A 17450-nucleotide genomic window follows, 5' to 3' on the forward strand; every position below is an offset into this window, starting at 1 on the left:
CCATTCCATTTCAGAAAGATCAGGTTTGAAAGTCTGGTAACAGTAAGGGAGTTCCTTCTGTCTGTAGGAATGTTGTTCATACAACTGAAGGCACGCTCACATTCACTGGTAGACACAGCAGTGGTGTGGACAGCTTTTAGCAGAGGCTTCAGAGCTGCTGGTGTCCGGGATCCCCTCAGCTCCTTGTATTCCCCAAATCCTTGAATACTTCTCCTCTCCACTTTTAAAGAAAGATTAAAATATCTTCTTCTTCGCGTTCTTTCTATTGCTTTCTGGCACACTCGACTCGCGGGACCTCCGTAAACTGATTTATGGTTCCGCGTTACACCAACGCAGAGCCTACGCCGTAGGGTAGGCGGCGCACTCACGTACGTATGTTGCGCGTCGCTGCATACCCTACGGCGTAGGCTCTGCGTCGATTTAGCAGAGAACCATAAATCAGGCTTTATGAGTGAACGTCTCCCGAGGGGCAGTCGCGTTGTCATGACGACGCCACTGTATAGCCAAATCGCAAGGAGAGAACAGAGTACTATGAGCTCATGAGAAGTCCCGGTACGCCGTAAAAAGTCCTAGTACGCCAGAGGCTAATATTGAGACGTGCGAGTACTCCGTACCGGTGCGTACCGGCCCACTTAAAGCACTGTCTGGACCAGAACCTGGTCAGATCTGGACTAGGGGTGGGGCGATACGGGTTACTCACGATTCAATACCGTGGCGATATGTGGCCCACGATGATGATAATATCACGATACACGATATCTACGATATTCAATATATTGTAAGAAATTTCATCAACGATATATCACGATATATGTGACTGAAAAATAAATAATACCCATAAAAAGGAAAACGTCTGTAGTTATGCATTTATTCAAGGCCAAAACTTCATTCAATGTACAAAGAAAGTGCATTTGTATAGGGCCTCGCTGCCTCCTATGCTTGTAAATGTAAACACTGTACAGATGGACAAATGAAAGTGCATGAACATTAATAACATGTTTTATATAAACCAGGACAGTGCACTGCTTTGTTTCTAATACTGAAAAGTCAGTCAGCAACTTAATTTTGCATAGTACCTCACTTCCTCCTAGTCTTGTAAATGTAAACACTGAACAGTTGGACAAATTGAAGTGCATGAACAATAGTGCGGTGACAACCTCGTAAATCCATTATGTGTGCTGTAATAAAATATCGATATTTGCCGTCAGTTTATCGATTATTTATTGCGACAGAGAGCGCAACAATATATTGCAATATCGATTTTTTTCCTCCCACCACTAATCTGGACCACAACCCGGTCACCCCCCTCCCCATGAACAAGCTGTCCAAGGCTTTAGAGAGACCACAGAGTCCAGACGGGTCGGGAAGTTCTGCTTGGACCTCAAACCCGACTTGTCTTATTTTCCTGAAAACGTTGTCCCTAAGAAGGTCCAAGTCCTTGATGATGTCTGATGTTACAACCACAGAACTATTTATTCGGCCACTCCTGAAGGAAGGTCTGGTTCCCAGAGAACCCTGGTGGGCAGTACTAAGTACCCCTGACTAGGTCTACATGGGAGACGCTGATGAAGACAAACAGGAAGTTGCTGCTGTTAAACGTCATCACCATCTCACATGTAGACATGTAGACTGTTTCTGCTTTTTTTTTTATTTTAAATATTTGTATCCCGATTTTTTTCCCATTTTCTTCACCAGTGCTCTTATGGAGCTTTTACACTAGTACCTACTCAGCTCTACTCGACTTGCCTTGCCCTCGTTTCTTTTCAATACCCAGATCAGAAGTAGGGTTGGAGCGAAAGCTGCTGTGACGTACTCGATTGTGCGACACAAACCAAGAAGTAAAGGCGCCAAAGACGGACAACATGGATGAGTTGATACATCTGCTGCTTGTTTTGTGGCATTTATTTGATATAAATTTAAAACAATGCCATTGTTCTTCGAAAAAAATTAACAAGAAGCTGCGAGTCGCTTTTGAAATGATGTCACATCCTGACTCAGACATCTGATTGGCCAACCGCCCGACCAATCAGTGGCCTTTAGTGTGATGACGTCAGATGCAGCCAACTCAGCCGCTTAGAACCTCGGCAGAGTAGTTACAAAAAAGTATCTACTCGGCACGTTAGACCCAGGGAGAGCCAGTGAACCAGTGATAACCAGTGAGCGTGATCCGGTTTCACTGTGGATCCTTGGAGGGAACCTGGTCCGCATTCCAGCAGCGCAGATCTTAGCCGACGGGCTCAGACTCGCCATGAAAACCCGCCTGCAGCTCTTCTGGACAACAGACTCGACCGTGGGAGGTCCCAGCGTCCACATACGGCCGGGTAGAAGCCTGCAGAGCCGGTCTGACCGGATCCGGTCTAACTGCTCGTTCCAGCTGGGACTTTCCCCAGACTCGGGGCCCTGATCGACCCCTGATAAGAACCAGACACGCCTTCTAGGATCATTAGTCATTGTGACTGAAGTAAATGACCTTTATTCCTGTCAAAAACATTATGTCACCTGGACCTGGACCAGACTAGATTCAGTGTTGTCTGAGGGATCAGAGGTAAGACTAGCTCTCTTTAGATACTGAAGTTCCTCCTGGTCCCTCTGGGTTCCTGGAGTCACTTAATGGGCACAGTCGTTGTAAATATTGGAGATCATCTGTCCATCTAATACCCATAATCCTCTGCAGTTGCTTGCCCCGCCCTCTGAAAACACTCCAACACCATGAGGGAATATTTACTTTAGAGCAGTTTACAAAGAACGAAAGCTCAGAAACAGTTCCAGACCGGGTCTGGACCCAGGAGTCCTGTTAGAGGCGCCTCAGCAGGGGTTAGACCAGTTCAGGGGAACCGGCTCACGTTCCACCGCCGCTGTGCAGAAACCCGTCTACTGGGTCCTCAGGGATTCATCTGGATTCCAACACTGACACTTGGGTCCAAACACGTGAAACTGATCCCGGCCCACCAGAGCTGCCTAAGTACTGACTGCAGGAACCGATCTGACTGAAACACAGAGAAGAGGAACAGGTCTTTCTGGGATAACGTGGGTTTTCCGAAGCGAAACTGAAATGAAAATTCATGTAACGTGACAGAACCTCTCGTGACCCGTCCATGATGGGTTCTGGTCTGAAAGCAGAGAAGAAGTGAAGGACTAGTTTCACAAACAGACATTCTTCAGAGGACGGACGCCCGAGCGGAGGGACTAGGGCTGGGGATCGATTCAAATGTCAAGAATCGATTCGATTCCGATTCTTAGGATTCAGACTCGATTATCATGTTTTGATTCGATCCGATTCGATTCCGATATTGGATTAGTGTGGATTAGTGTTATTAAAAATGCTTTTTGAGCTGTTGCATGAATTATATGACTGTAGTTATGCAACATATTACAACTAGTATTATATTGAGATTCAACAGCAAGTATTGGCAGCTAATGATGCTGTAAGGACCAATCAGCTCCCAGAATGCTGATATAATTGATTTCAGAAACAATGTGTGGCAGTCGAATTACCAAACAGATTCAGGGCAGCAAACAGAGTCTGTATGAAATCGGTTTTATTTTTCACACATTCCGTTTTTATTTTTTCCATTTTTGGTCTCTTTCGGTTTTTAATTTTTGAGAATTTGGTTTTTAGCATTTTATGCAAATTTAACCCCAAGACAGTATATAAAGTAATGAAATATAGGCAATTTATGCAATCATAACTGAAAACTTGAATGTTTTCCCACCTTTAAACATATTTAAAGGCAAAAACATGGCAGTAGTTATTTTTGTGTCCAACAAAAATATTCCTTTTTTGGGCATAAACAAAAAATTACCAAAAGTTGTAATGATGAAAAAAAATTGATCTAGACATACAAATCGATTTTTAGGAATTAATATGTAATGGATTTAGAATGGGAAAAGTGATTTTCTCCACACAGGCCTAGGAGGACACCGGGGTTCTGGTGCTCCGGGCCGGGGTGATGAGAGACGCTGGTCACATGTCTGCGTATTTCTGGACCGCTGCTGTGACCAGGCTTTAGTCACGCGTCATGTGTGAATCACCAGACGCTCCCGCTTCCTCTTTTTATCTCTCCAGCCTCCCCCACTCCCCTGCAGTCTCTTCCATCCCTTCATCTTTCCTGCTCTTATGTAACTTCCATCCATCTCTCCGTTTGTCCACCCTCCATCTGTCATCTATTCATCGTTTGTTCATCCAATGATCCATTTGTACAGCTGTATGTCCATCCATCCGTCCGTCCGTCCGTCCGTCCATCCCTCCCTCCCTCCCTCCCTCCCTCTATCCATCCATCCATCCATCCATCCATCCATCCATCCATCCATCATCCATCCATCCATCCATCATCCATCCATCCATCCCTCCCTCCATCCATCCAATCATCCATCCATCCATCCATCCATCCTCCTTCCATCCATCATCCGTCCGTCCATCCATCCATCCATCCATCATCCATCCATCCATCCATCCATCCATCATCCATCCATCATCCATCCATCATCCATCCATCATCCATCATCCATCCACCCATCAACCATCCATCCATCATCCATCCATCCACCCATCCATCCATCATCCATCCATCCATCCATCATCCATCCATCCATCCCTCCCTCCATCCATCCAATCATCCATCCATCCATCCATCCATCCTCCTTCCATCCATCATCCGTCCGTCCATCCATCCATCCATCCATCATCCATCCATCCATCCATCCATCCATCCATCATCCATCCATCATCCATCCATCATCCATCCATCATCCATCATCCATCCACCCATCAACCATCCATCCATCATCCATCCATCCACCCATCCATCCATCATCCATCCATCCATCCATCCATCATCCATCCATCCATCCATCCATCCATCATCCATCCATCATCCATCATCCATCCACCCATCAACCATCCATCCATCATCCATCCATCCACCCATCCATCCATCATCCATCCATCCATCCATCCATCCATCCATCCATCCATCCATCCATCCATCATCCATCCATCATCCATCCATCATCCATCCATCCACCCATCCATCCATCATCCATCCACCCATCAACCATCCATCCATCCACCCATCCATCCATCATCCATCCATCATCCATCCATCCGTCCGTCCATCCATCCATCCATCCATCCATCCATCATCCATCCATCCATCCATCCATCCATCCATCCATCCATCATCCATCCATCATCCATCATCCATCCACCCATCAACCATCCATCCATCATCCATCCATCCACCCATCCATCCATCATCCATCCATCCATCCATCCATCCATCCATCCATCATCCATCCATCCATCCATCCATCCATCATCCATCCATCATCCATCCATCATCCATCCATCCACCCATCCATCCATCATCCATCCACCCACCAACCATCCATCCATCCACCCATCCATCCATCATCCATCCATCATCCATCATCCATCAACCATCCATCATCCATCCACCCATCAACCATCCATCCATCATCCATCCATCCACCCATCCATCCATCATCCATCCATCCATCCATCCATCCATCCATCCATCCATCATCCATCCATCCATCCATCCATCATCCATCCATCATCCATCCATCATCCATCATCCATCCATCATCCATCATCCATCCACCCATCAACCATCCATCCATCATCCATCCATCCACCCATCCATCCATCCATCCATCATCCATCCATCATCCATCCATCATCCATCCATCCATCCATCCATCCATCCATCCATCCATCCATCATCCATCCATCATCCATCCACCCATCAACCATCCATCCATCCACCCATCCATCCATCATCCATCCATCATCCATCATCCATCCATCCGTCCGTCCATCCATCCATCCATCCATCCATCCATCCATCCATCCATCCATCCTTCCATCCATCCATCCATCCATCCATCCATCCATCCATCCATCCATCCATCCCCTGACTCTCTTTTCCTCTCTCTCTTCACATTCACAGACTCATTCTTCTACCTCTCCTCCACCCGTCCATCCGTCCTTCCATCACCCGCTCCTCACCTCAGGTCTCTGCTCCTCCTGGACTTTGTTTGAACTGATGTCAAATAACTTGAACTGAAGTGAATTGAAATTCTCTCTAATCTGTTTTCCTCCGTCTCTCCTCCTCCTCCTCCTGGTTTCCCAGGATGCTGCGGTGGCTGCTGTGTGGTCGCTCAGCTCCCGTCTGGACGTGGAAAGCGCTTCTTCTCTTCGTGGCTGTGGTTTTCGCGGGACAGCTGCTGGGCGTCATCTTCAACAGGAGGTTGGTTTCCTTCACTTCCTCGTCCTTCAGCTCACAGGTCTTTGATCTCAGCGCCTGCTTGTCTGGACTCAATCTGAGCGGGAGTCCAGCTAATGGACGGGCCTCAGAGCAGTGGGGGGGTGAAGAGGAGCATTGTGTGAGGCATCTTTTGGTGCTTTTCCACTAGTACCTACTCGGCTCGACTCATTTCAACTCGGCCTGGTTTCTTTTCCATAACAATTCAGCACCTGGAGCAGAAGTAGGAGGTTGGAGCGAAGTTGTGACGTATTTGATTGTGTGATCTAAACATGAGAACACAACAACACTAAAGATGTAGAACCTGGAGGAGATGATAGATGTGCTGCTGGGTCTGTGGCTTGTGTTCAATATCAAGTTAAAAAATGAGAGTGAGAGAAGCTTCAAGCGGCGACGCTTTTTAATTTTTTTAGTTTGTCTCTGCGCTGCTGAAAGGTCAGCTGGAGCCACGAGCAGCTATGAAGTGACAGAGTTCCTGGTAGATCTGGTCGTTCCTTATCACCCGTCTAGATCCCTTTTTAATTCTCTCCTCAGCCACCAGGTTTATGAACATCTGCACCTCAGAGTTGGATCACCAAACAGACTTTTGCGCTGCCATTGCTGGTCGAATAAAATGAACAAGAAGCCGCGGTCAAAGTCGCTGTTTCGCTGATTTCCACCTCCTGACTCAGACGTCTGACTCCAACCCCCCGACCAGAGCCGTCTGGGAGAATTGCGAGGCCCTGTGCGAAATGGCCGGGGGGGGGGGCCCTTGCGCGCTCGCTACGCTCACGCGCGCAAAATATTTTGGTTTTTCGGATCGGTTGTCTATATGCGCCATTTTAACTCTCCAATTAGCAAAATACTGGATACCCTCCCCTGCCTCATCATCATCGGCTGCTTGAGACCCGGTCGGATCGGTGATTTTTGTAACAAATGTATCAAACAAGCCTTTCAGAGAGGCATTACACTTTTCCATTTTCTTTAGTTTTTTTCTTTTTTCATCCCCTGATGGAAATTTCCTGATTCTGTCTTGTTCTCTCGACATTGTGTGACAGTTTGTTCCAACTCCACCCGTCTGGATCAGAGCAGCTTGTGTCTGCGCTTGGTCTGATCAGTTGTATTGAACAACAGACACGCGTCATCATTGCACATATATTTATTGATATGCACAAACTAGTACATATTTAGGTCTGTAATGGAACGTGAGTGTTGATATTTATAAGGGAAAGAAGGAAAAAAACGGAAAAAAGAAAGAAAAAAAAACGGCCCATAGCGCGTGGCCCCTTGGGGCGCGAGGCCCCGTGCGGTCGCACGGTTCGCTCACACCTTGTGGCGGCCCTGCCCCCGACCAATCGGTGGCCAGTAGTGTGATGACGTCAGATACAGCCGACTCAGCCACTTAGAACCTCGGCAGAGTAGATACAGAAAAGTATCTACTCGGCACGTTAGACCCCTAGTGGGAAAGAACCAAACTGAGGCGAGTCGAGTCGGGCTGAGTAGGTACTAGTGGAAAAGCGCCTTTTGTGATGTCGCGTGTGAGACGTCAGCGGTGATGGTCCTCATATGGTCTTCATATGAAAAGACGCGCCTCCAGTCGGTGTGTGTCCTGGGCAATAACCAGGACAGTGCAATAACTTGCAATAACAGTGCAATAACAGTGCAATATTACATAACACTTTTTTTTTCTAGTCATATAATTCTTTTTTTTTTGTCTGCATATATATTAATGGTTAATACCAAGATGGTAAAAACCTAAGGTTTATATGTATGTATATATATATATATATATATATATATATATATATATATATATATATATATATATATATATATATGCATTTTTAATATATAATATATATCATATTTATTTTTATTAATATATATATATATATTTTTTTTGTATTTTTATTTTTTATAGTCATATAATTCTATTTATGTCACTGCACTTTTCATTTTTACTTTTATTTTATTTTTTAATGTATTTTATGTTTTTATTTGTATCTTTATTTTTAATTTTTATCTCTTTATCTTTATATGGGTGTTTGGTTGTGGGGTGTTTGATTTGTAAATGACAGTGCTGTGTGAGTGAGATGGAGATGTCAGTTTCCCCGAGGGAACCTCCCAAAGTCGTCTGAATCTGAATCTGAGTCCCGTATAGTCGCGGCTCGGCTGCTTCATCTGAGCGCCGTCCTTGTCCCAGTTTAAAAATCCATTTATTGACTAAAGTCCGTCTGACTTTGCTGCCGGAGCGTTGTCCGGTTACATCACAGACCTGAACCACCCTGCAGCTGACAGCTCCATACATGTACATACATGCAGGGACACGTTGACTTCTCAACACTTCAGGGAACCGGCCCTTAACCCCAATCTGTAGTCCAGAGAAACGACGAGGACGCAGCCGAAACAGACGACTGTTCTCATCGGTAAAAGCGTCAGTCATGTGACACGCTGCTTTGCTTAAAAGTTGTTTTAAAGCCTTACGTTTCTATACGGTCACAACGTATAAAGACCGGGTCAAATACAGTATTACAAAAGTAATCTGTAACAATTAAACCAATTTGACAATTCTATGCTACAATGCCTGTTTCCAAGTCTTAAATAATAAATACATTTAGGCCCCGTTTACACGTAGCAAAAACGGTGGCGTTTTCATGCGTTTTGGCCGTTCGTTTACACGAAAACGGAACTCAAAGTCACCAAAAACGATCAGTTCTGAAAATTCCGGCCAAAGTGGAGATTTTCGAAAACCCTGTCTTCACGTTTGCTTTTAAACAGAGAGAAACGGACATGTAGGCTTCAGAACGTCACATTATGCGACAGAAACGTCACCAGCGTCAAGTGTGCGACCTGTGTTTACAATTTGTTTGGCCACTGTCAATATTTTCTTGTATTTTACCTGTTTTATATTCTAAAGTCACACTTAAAAGTAACTCCACTTCTCTGTCACTCCAAACGAAAGACTCTGGTTCATCTTGGAAGTAACTGGAAGTTACTCGTGTCATTTATTGATGTTTTTTTTTCAGGATTCCGATTGGCTAGCATGACTTTATCTTCTCGTTACACTGCCCCCTGTAGGTTTGGCTGCTCATAGCACCTTAACAGCTATTTATGCGGGTTCATGTAAATGATGGTATTTTTCAAAACGTAGCTAGGGGAAAAATCCGTTTTTGTAAATACCCGGCTATGTGTAAACGTGGCCTTAATTCTTCATATAAATTAAGCTGATGTGTTTCGTAACAATTTACCCCTCAAGAGTTGTCAAGGATGTGAAATGACAATACAAACCAACCAGGCTGTAAATACTTCATCTAAAAACTGCTCGAGATCAGAGGGTGTCGGTACAATCCCCAGCCCGAACTGATAAAGCTGAACCTCCTGGAACATGGTTTTAGAGGTTTATTACGTTTATCTGCGTAATAAAAATAGTTGATAATTAACAATAAAAAGCAAAAACAAAACCCAGGAGAAGTTGAATTAAACATCATTCTGTGTAAGAATTACTAGATCATCAGCTTGTTGGACAAAGGTTTGTCTCTGTAGACGTTCAGGACACATTTTCAACAAATAACACACCAACAACCATTTATTTAAAGCCCTTGTATTACTGGTATTTAAATATCTTTTTACTTAAATCTTTTTTCTTGGGCTACTTTTAAAGCCTGTATAAAACAGTTCATCTTTTTAAGAATTAATAGTTTGTGGGGTCGATTTATCGTTTCAGTAACAGATTAATCCACGCTGCAGCTCCACCATAAACCATATTGGAAAAATGTCTGATAGGAAAAGGACAATAAAGTTACCTAACCTCTCGAATGATGACAATTGTACGGAATAGTATTAGGGCCAGTTAGGAGAAAAATAACTATAATATTTTAGAGGAGGAAGATTTTTTTTTCGTTATGCACTTCGAGAAAAAAGTCGAAATGTCGAGAAAAAAGTCGAAATGACGAGAAAGAAGTCGAAATGTCGAGATTCATCTTGAAATGTCGAGAAAGAAGTAATTCATTATGCACTTCGAGAAAGAAGTCGAAATGTCAAGATTAATGTTGAAGTACAATTTCGAGAAAAAAGTCGATTTGTCGAGAAAAAAGTCAAAATGTCGAGATTAATGTTGAAATGTCGAGAAAGAAGTCGAAATTTCATGAATAAAGTTGAAATGTTGAGAAAAAATGCTAATTTTCGACCTTATTCTTGAAATTGTATTTCAACATTATTCACATTTAAACTTTTTCTCGAAGTGCACAATAAAAAAAAATCTTCCCCTCTCAAATATTTTTTCTCCTGCATGGTCCTAATACTTTTCCGTACAATCGTAGTTGGAAGTCTGGGGTAAAAAGAGTTTGAGGATGCTGGGGGATTATCCACACGCAACGGTTAAAATCTGGCCTTTCCTTTGGTTCTCCAGTAGCGTCCAGCCGGCTGTGCACGCCATCTTCTCCTCCCGCGATGCCCAGGGGCCGTCGCTGGGATCCTGCCGGCCCCAGACCCACATCATGTTCCTGAAGACCCACAAGACGGCAAGCAGCACCGTCCTCAACATGCTGTACCGCTACGGCGAGGAGCGCGGCCTGCGCTTCGCCCTGCCGCTGGGCTACCAGCTGGGCTACCCGCTGCCCTTCAACGCTCACCGGGTCAAAGGCTACCGGGGCCCCAGGGCCATCGAGTTCCACATCATGGGCAATCACATGAGGTTCAACAAGCCCGAGGTGAGTCCTCCGGCAGAGGAGCAGTACGACACAATGCTCCTCTGATGCTCCACGGAGACATGTGACGGGGAGTGTTGTGAATGGAGGCCTTAGAGTTTAGAGTTTATTTACAAATAATTAAAAAACACAAATACAGATAATAATCAATCGTGGTTTGTAAAATGGGACTCCCCAGAAGCTACTGTAGCTTATGAATAGGGGCCCAGTCACACAGCAAAACAACTATAAATTACACATATAATCAGGGTGCGATTTGCCGGTGGGGATGGTGGGGATTTTCCCCCCCTCTGGTTTACACGTCCTACCCTCTGCTGAATTATATTTATCCTCGGTGGGGACAAAATATACCCCCCACCCAAAGTATTTTCACCATTACATCGTAAAAAAAGTAATAACAACCAAAATTCCCAGAGTCCGTGTTCATTCAGCTTGTGTGTGATTTTGATACCGGGAGCGAGTCAGAGGCATCGCGCCATGGATGTATTATCTTTAACCGGCATCCATGGGCATCGCGCCCACAGAAAGCAGTTTTATTTTGAAAACCAACCGGATTTTCTTGCATTCCAAAAGTCCGACTTCCGGCCCGCCAAAATAAAAGATACAGTCAGTCAAATGAATGAAAAAATGAAAAGAATCCAGAGCAGCATATCCTCATATTTTACAGGATCACAACCAAAAATCCTGAGAAAAAATGCGACAGAAGATAAAACCAGATGTGTCATTGCTGATCGGATGGGGGACAGCAGCATCTCCCCAGCTGAGGAGAGCTCCCATGTTTTCTGTTAAACTGATAGAGAAAGAATTTAAAAAATATTAATTTTATTTATTTTTATTTGGCACATTTAAAATCAATATTAGGAGAAAATATTTTTGCAAATGCAGTGGTTCAGTTCATGTTGAAAATAGGCCTACCGCCTACGTTATGTAGCTTAAGTGTAAGGTTTACACAAGAACAAGTTTTCATATAACCTATACTGTTGGACCGCTGTTGTGTGGTAATTTTTTCCTGAATAACAATATTTCTCAAAATTATCCCCCCCTCTGGTTTTTTCACAAATCGCACCCTGCATATAATACATATACATACAGTATAATAACCTTATAACCTAAATAAGAAAAAAAAAAAAAAAAAAAAACCTCCTCAGATTTCCTAGATACAAATATATTCTTATAAAAATAATACATCAGGTATTGGTACATAAAAAATTTAATAAGAGACATAATTTAATAACAATTTTTTTTTTAGTCTCTTTTTGAAAATTGAGAGAGATCCAGACTCTTTTATAGCACTATCAATCTCATTCCAAATTTTGGACCATTGCAGGCTACACTGAAACTTGTACATTTCAGTTTCCTTTTCTTTCCCTTTAAAACTAGTTTTCCCCTTGTGGTGTGTTCATGGGTGGGAGCATAAATGGGGATGAGATGACAGAGTCTGTCATTGAGTCTAAACACTACATTGTACATTACACAGGCATTGTGGAAAATGTTACACTCACTAAGTTTCTCCTTAAATATGAGGAGGCTGAGGCAGAAATCAAGTTAGCCCTTGTGTGGGCATTTATTACAAGCACAGTGCACAGATCACTGACAACAACCCTTTACCACCCCGGTTGAGCTCTTATCTACCCTCCCCACATTGATTGGACAAGACCACATATCAGTGTAGGGATTTAGTTTACAAACACACATAATACACATCACTTGGCCAAGAGTATTTACATAATATACAACATCATCTTCCTTACAATAACTCTATAGAGGGTTTGCATTGACGTCACTTCCACAATGGACCACGCCCCCTTACTCTCACTGAGTGGCAAAACATCAGCAAAAATGGTTACAACTAGTAGGGGAAACTGTGGAGAAGACGGGATAACAGCTGATTATCGTCTTAAATTAAAGGCAGTTGGACTTGACAGTTGGACATTAATATTTGGCCACAAATCCAGTTTCCTGATATTTATATGAACTTAATTTCTACGCCGGGGAAATACACGAAGCAAAGCTTGAAGCTTACAAAAGTATTGACGCTCGGTCCTACTTCAAGGCAGGATTTGTTGGCGAAATTAAAGTGATGAGGACACCGAACTTTATGATTTGACCGTTTAACGTTAGCTACCCAAAAATCCAACATTACCTGATACGAAATGGGAACCGCAAATCCACGTTTCGGTGCCTGGAATAAATAAAACGATTATCATGCTTTGGTTAGATTTGATTCCGATATTGATTTGGGTTAGTGTTATTAAAAATTTTTTTTGAGCTGTTGCATGAATTATATGACTGTGTAGTTGTGCAACATATTAATACTGGTATTATATTAAGATTCAACAGCAAGTATTGGCAGCTAATGATGCTGTAAGGACCAATCAGCTCCCAGAATGCTGATAGAACTACTTTCAGAAACATTGTGTGGAGAAAATTACCAAACAGATCCAGGGCAGCAAACAGAGGCCGTATAAAATCGTTTTTATTAATGAGAAATTAGGTTTTTAGCATTTTATGCAAATGTGACCCCAAGAAAGTATATAAAGCAATGACATATAGACAATTTATGCAATTATAACTGAAAACTTTAATGTTTTCATACCTTTAAACATATTTAAAAGGCAAAAACATGACACTCGTGTCCAACGAAAACATTCCTTTTTTGGGGATAAACAAAAAAATACCAAAAGTTGTAATGTAATTAATAAAAAAAAATCGATCTTTAGACATACAAATCGATTTTTACGAATGAATATGAAAATCGATTTATAATCGGTAAATCAATCTTTCCAACACAGGCCTAGTGACTTGTGTTGATGTGTCTTCCAGGTGGAGAAGGTGATGCCAGCAGACACCTTCTACTTCTCCATCATCAGGGACCCGGTGGCGCTGGCCGAGTCTTCCTTCGCCTATTACAAAGAAGTGGCGCCCGCCTTCCGGAAGGCCAAAGGTTTGGGAGACTTTGCCGACGACCCCAACAAATACTATGACCCTCGTCTCCGCAACAACCACTACGCCCGCAACCTGCTGTGGTTCGACTTCGGTCTGGACCACAACGCCAACTTCTCCTTGGTTCTGGCGCGGCGCGGCGAGGACATGGTCCGCCGGACCTTCAACCTGATTCTGGTGTCCGAGTACTTCGATCAGTCCATGATCCTGCTCAGACACGCCCTCTGCTGGCCGCTGGACGCCGTGGTTTCCTTCAGCCTCAACGCCCGGCAGCAGAAGCCCAGCAGCGTGGGCGGGGGCTGGATGGGCAAGGCGGCAGCGGTGGCCGGCGTGGGGATGAGAGGAGGGCGCTCGCAACTCAAGGCGCCACCCAACCTTTCACTGACGGAGGAGCAGCGGGAGAAGCTTCGGCAGTGGAACGCGCTGGACTGGCACCTGTACCACACCTTCAACCGCACCTTCTGGGAGGAAATCGACAAGTTCGGTCGAACCCAGATGGAGCAAGAAGTTACTCTCCTCAGGACCCGAAGGGAAGATCTGGCCCGGGGCTGCCTTCGAGACGGTGGGAAGCCCGTGGAAGCGCACCGCATCCGGGACAAAAACATCCGGCCTTTCCAGAGTGGACTAGTGAAAATTTTGGGTTATGAGCTCCAACCGGGCCTGGACAATGTCACCAGGACATCCTGTCTGAGGATGATCCGACCCGAGATCCAATACAAAGACGTGTTGGACTCAAAACAGTTCCCACAGGTTCCTCCCATCCAGGCTCATCTGGGCCAGCAGAACCAGAGGCTGATGGCGGCAGCGGGCGGGACTTTTCTGAGACAGGACTCCTCCCAGAAAGGAGACAAGGACGTGGGGGGGCGGAGCCTGGAGGAGGCGGGCCGTTTCATGAGGAACAATCACACTTTGGTACGAATGCGAGAACAAGGAAGGTCTCCGTAGCCCGACCCGCGACTCCCAGCGAAGTGCGGCCCTTCGGACTTGGAGGATATTAGTACAGTTTACACTTGAAGAGATCGACAACCCCTTTCCGCTTCGTTTTCTAGGAACGAGCTGTAGCTGGTGTCGTTTCTGCGGGATGGCTTTCTAGCCGCGGTACCCAGAGGGAACAGTGTCGTTCTGTATGTCCTAGCTGTTTTTATCAGAAGACGAACTCAGACCTGCATGTGGACGTTATTGTACAGGTTTCTCAGTTGAACCCCTGGTACACTCTCACGGGACTGGTCCTCTTCCCCGCCGGACCGGTACCGCGAGAGGCGGCAGATGGGTTTCTCTCCAGCTGTCGGCGGTTCTCGTGCGCTGTTCCAGTTTGTGCTCCTCTGTCCACGTTTCCTCGATGGATGATATGAAACCCTCATGTTTCCAGACTCATTGGACAGATACGGACAGAGTGTCTCTCGGTTTCCTGTTTCCTCTTGAGCCTACGTATTCATGCGGTTAGTTTGTTCACCGAGTGGAGGACAGAAACTCCTCCAGAATGCTGGACCATGGAGTCAGTGTGTCAATGGTTAAACCCGAGGCCCATTTATACTCCGTCTGAACCGGAATATTACGGACGAACCGGAGCAGTATCGCCGGACATCCCGGAGGCAGTACTGACCACAACGAGTCGATCGTTGACCCAATGTGACAAAACAATCAGTGAACTCCGTCGAAACATTTTGGAGGACCTCCGACGTAGAGACGACGTGACTCCAACGGTGTGACTCCGACGTGGCGACGACGTGACTCCAATGTAGCGATGACGTGACTCTGACGTAGCAACAACGTGACTCCAACGTAGTGACGACGTGACTCCAACATGGTGACGACGTGACTCCAACATGGCGACGACGTGACTCCAACATGGCGATGACGTGACTCCAACGTAGTGACGACGTGACTCCAACGTGACTTCAACATGGTGACGACGTGACTCCCATGTGAGTCCAACGTAGTGACGATGTGACTCCAACATGGCGACGACGTGACTCCAACATGGCGACGACGTGACTCCAACGTAGCGATGACGTGACTCTGACGTAGCAACAACGTGACTCCAACATGGCGACGACGTGACTCTGATGTGAGTCCAACATGGTGACGACGTGACTCCAACATGGCGACGACGTGACTCCAACATGGCGACGACGTGACTCTGATGTGAGTCCAACATGGTGACGACGTGACTCCAACATGCCGACGACGTGACTCCAACATGGCGACGACGTGACTTTGATGTGAGTCCAACGTAGTGACGACGTGACTCCAACATGGTGACGACGTGACTCCAACATGGCGACGACGTGACTCCAACATGGCGACGACGTGACTCCAACATGGCGACGACGTGACTCCAACGTAGTGACGACGTGACTCCAACATGGCAACAACGTGACTCCAACATGGCGACGACGTGACTCCAACGTAGTGACGACGTGACTCCAACATGGTGACGACTTGACTCCCATGTGAGTCCAACATGGAGACGATGTGACTCCAACATGGCGATGCCGTGACTCCAACATGGCGATGCCGTGACTCCAACATGGCGACGACGTGACTCCAACATGGCGACGGCGTGACTCCAACATGGCGACGACGTGACTCCGATGTGAGTCCAACGTAGTGACGACGTGACTCCAACATGGAGACGACGTGACTCCAACATGGCGACGACGTGACTCCGATGTGAGTCCAACGTAGTGACGACGTGACTCCAACATGGCGACGATGTGACTCCCATGTGAGTCCGGATGTGCGAAGGTGTGGAGGTGGAGCATAAATGGGCCTGGAATCTGCGTCTCGGATGTGAAACCAAAGGTTAGAGCGTGTCGTCATGGACGTGTTGCGGTCAGAACTGGGTCCTGATGGGACAAACCGGATAAACGTGTCAATGTTGGACAGTGTTGGACAGTGTTGGAGACAGTATTCAGTCCGTTGCAGAGTCAATAAAAAGAAGAGCTTCTCTAAAATGTAATGTGAGGGGAACCGAGGCGGGGTCAGGTCCGGTTCTGAATCGGGTCGGACTGACGTCCAGACCTGATCCATCTCATTCTAGATGCATTTCTGTAATCCATCTCATTGTGTCAGATATGTCATTTTCTCTTCATTAGCCAATAAAAAGATGATAATACCGTTGAAGGATGTCTTGAACTTTGAACTTTGAATTCTTGGGGTTTTTTTCTAGCACCTGATGGAAAATCCACATCTGAAACTTTTATGACACAAACTAAAGAGTTGGAATTATTACAGATAAGGTTAGAAAACACTTCTGTTCTCTTTGCTTGACCTTGATCCAAACTCTCGTATCATAAACGTCTTTTTAGTAGTTAATACACATCGTTTTGGACCAGAAAGAGACTCCAGAGTAAAGCTCGGACCTGGTCCCCGCCCCTAAAACATGACGGTGCTTGTGGTTGTCTGGAGGTCGGAGGCTCTGCTCCGTTACAGGCCTCAGCGCAGAGGGAGAGAAGCTCCGCCCTTCGCCCAGGGACGAGAGAAAAGCTGCAAGGTGACGTCATGGGGCAGACAGCCTCTGTGTCTACAGAGA

At 45.4% G+C, this 17450-nt stretch overlaps 1 protein-coding gene across 1 annotated transcript in view; it reads left to right on the plus strand.

Moving 5' to 3' along the window:
- gal3st4 (galactose-3-O-sulfotransferase 4) overlaps nucleotides 1-17038 on the plus strand; it is a 21910-nt gene extending 4872 nt beyond the window's left edge. Inside the window, exons 2-4 of the mRNA XM_061709792.1 lie at nucleotides 6156-6272; nucleotides 10675-10975; nucleotides 13796-17038. Of these exons, the coding sequence (XP_061565776.1) occupies nucleotides 6156-6272; nucleotides 10675-10975; nucleotides 13796-14860 (1483 nt within the window). The 3' untranslated portion in view covers nucleotides 14861-17038. The remainder of the gene's footprint in view (nucleotides 1-6155; nucleotides 6273-10674; nucleotides 10976-13795) is intronic.
- Nucleotides 17039-17450: the final 412 nt, after the last annotated feature.

This window comes from Cololabis saira, chromosome 20, assembly GCF_033807715.1.
Source record: "Cololabis saira isolate AMF1-May2022 chromosome 20, fColSai1.1, whole genome shotgun sequence".
Taxonomy (NCBI): Eukaryota; Metazoa; Chordata; class Actinopteri; order Beloniformes; family Belonidae; genus Cololabis; species Cololabis saira.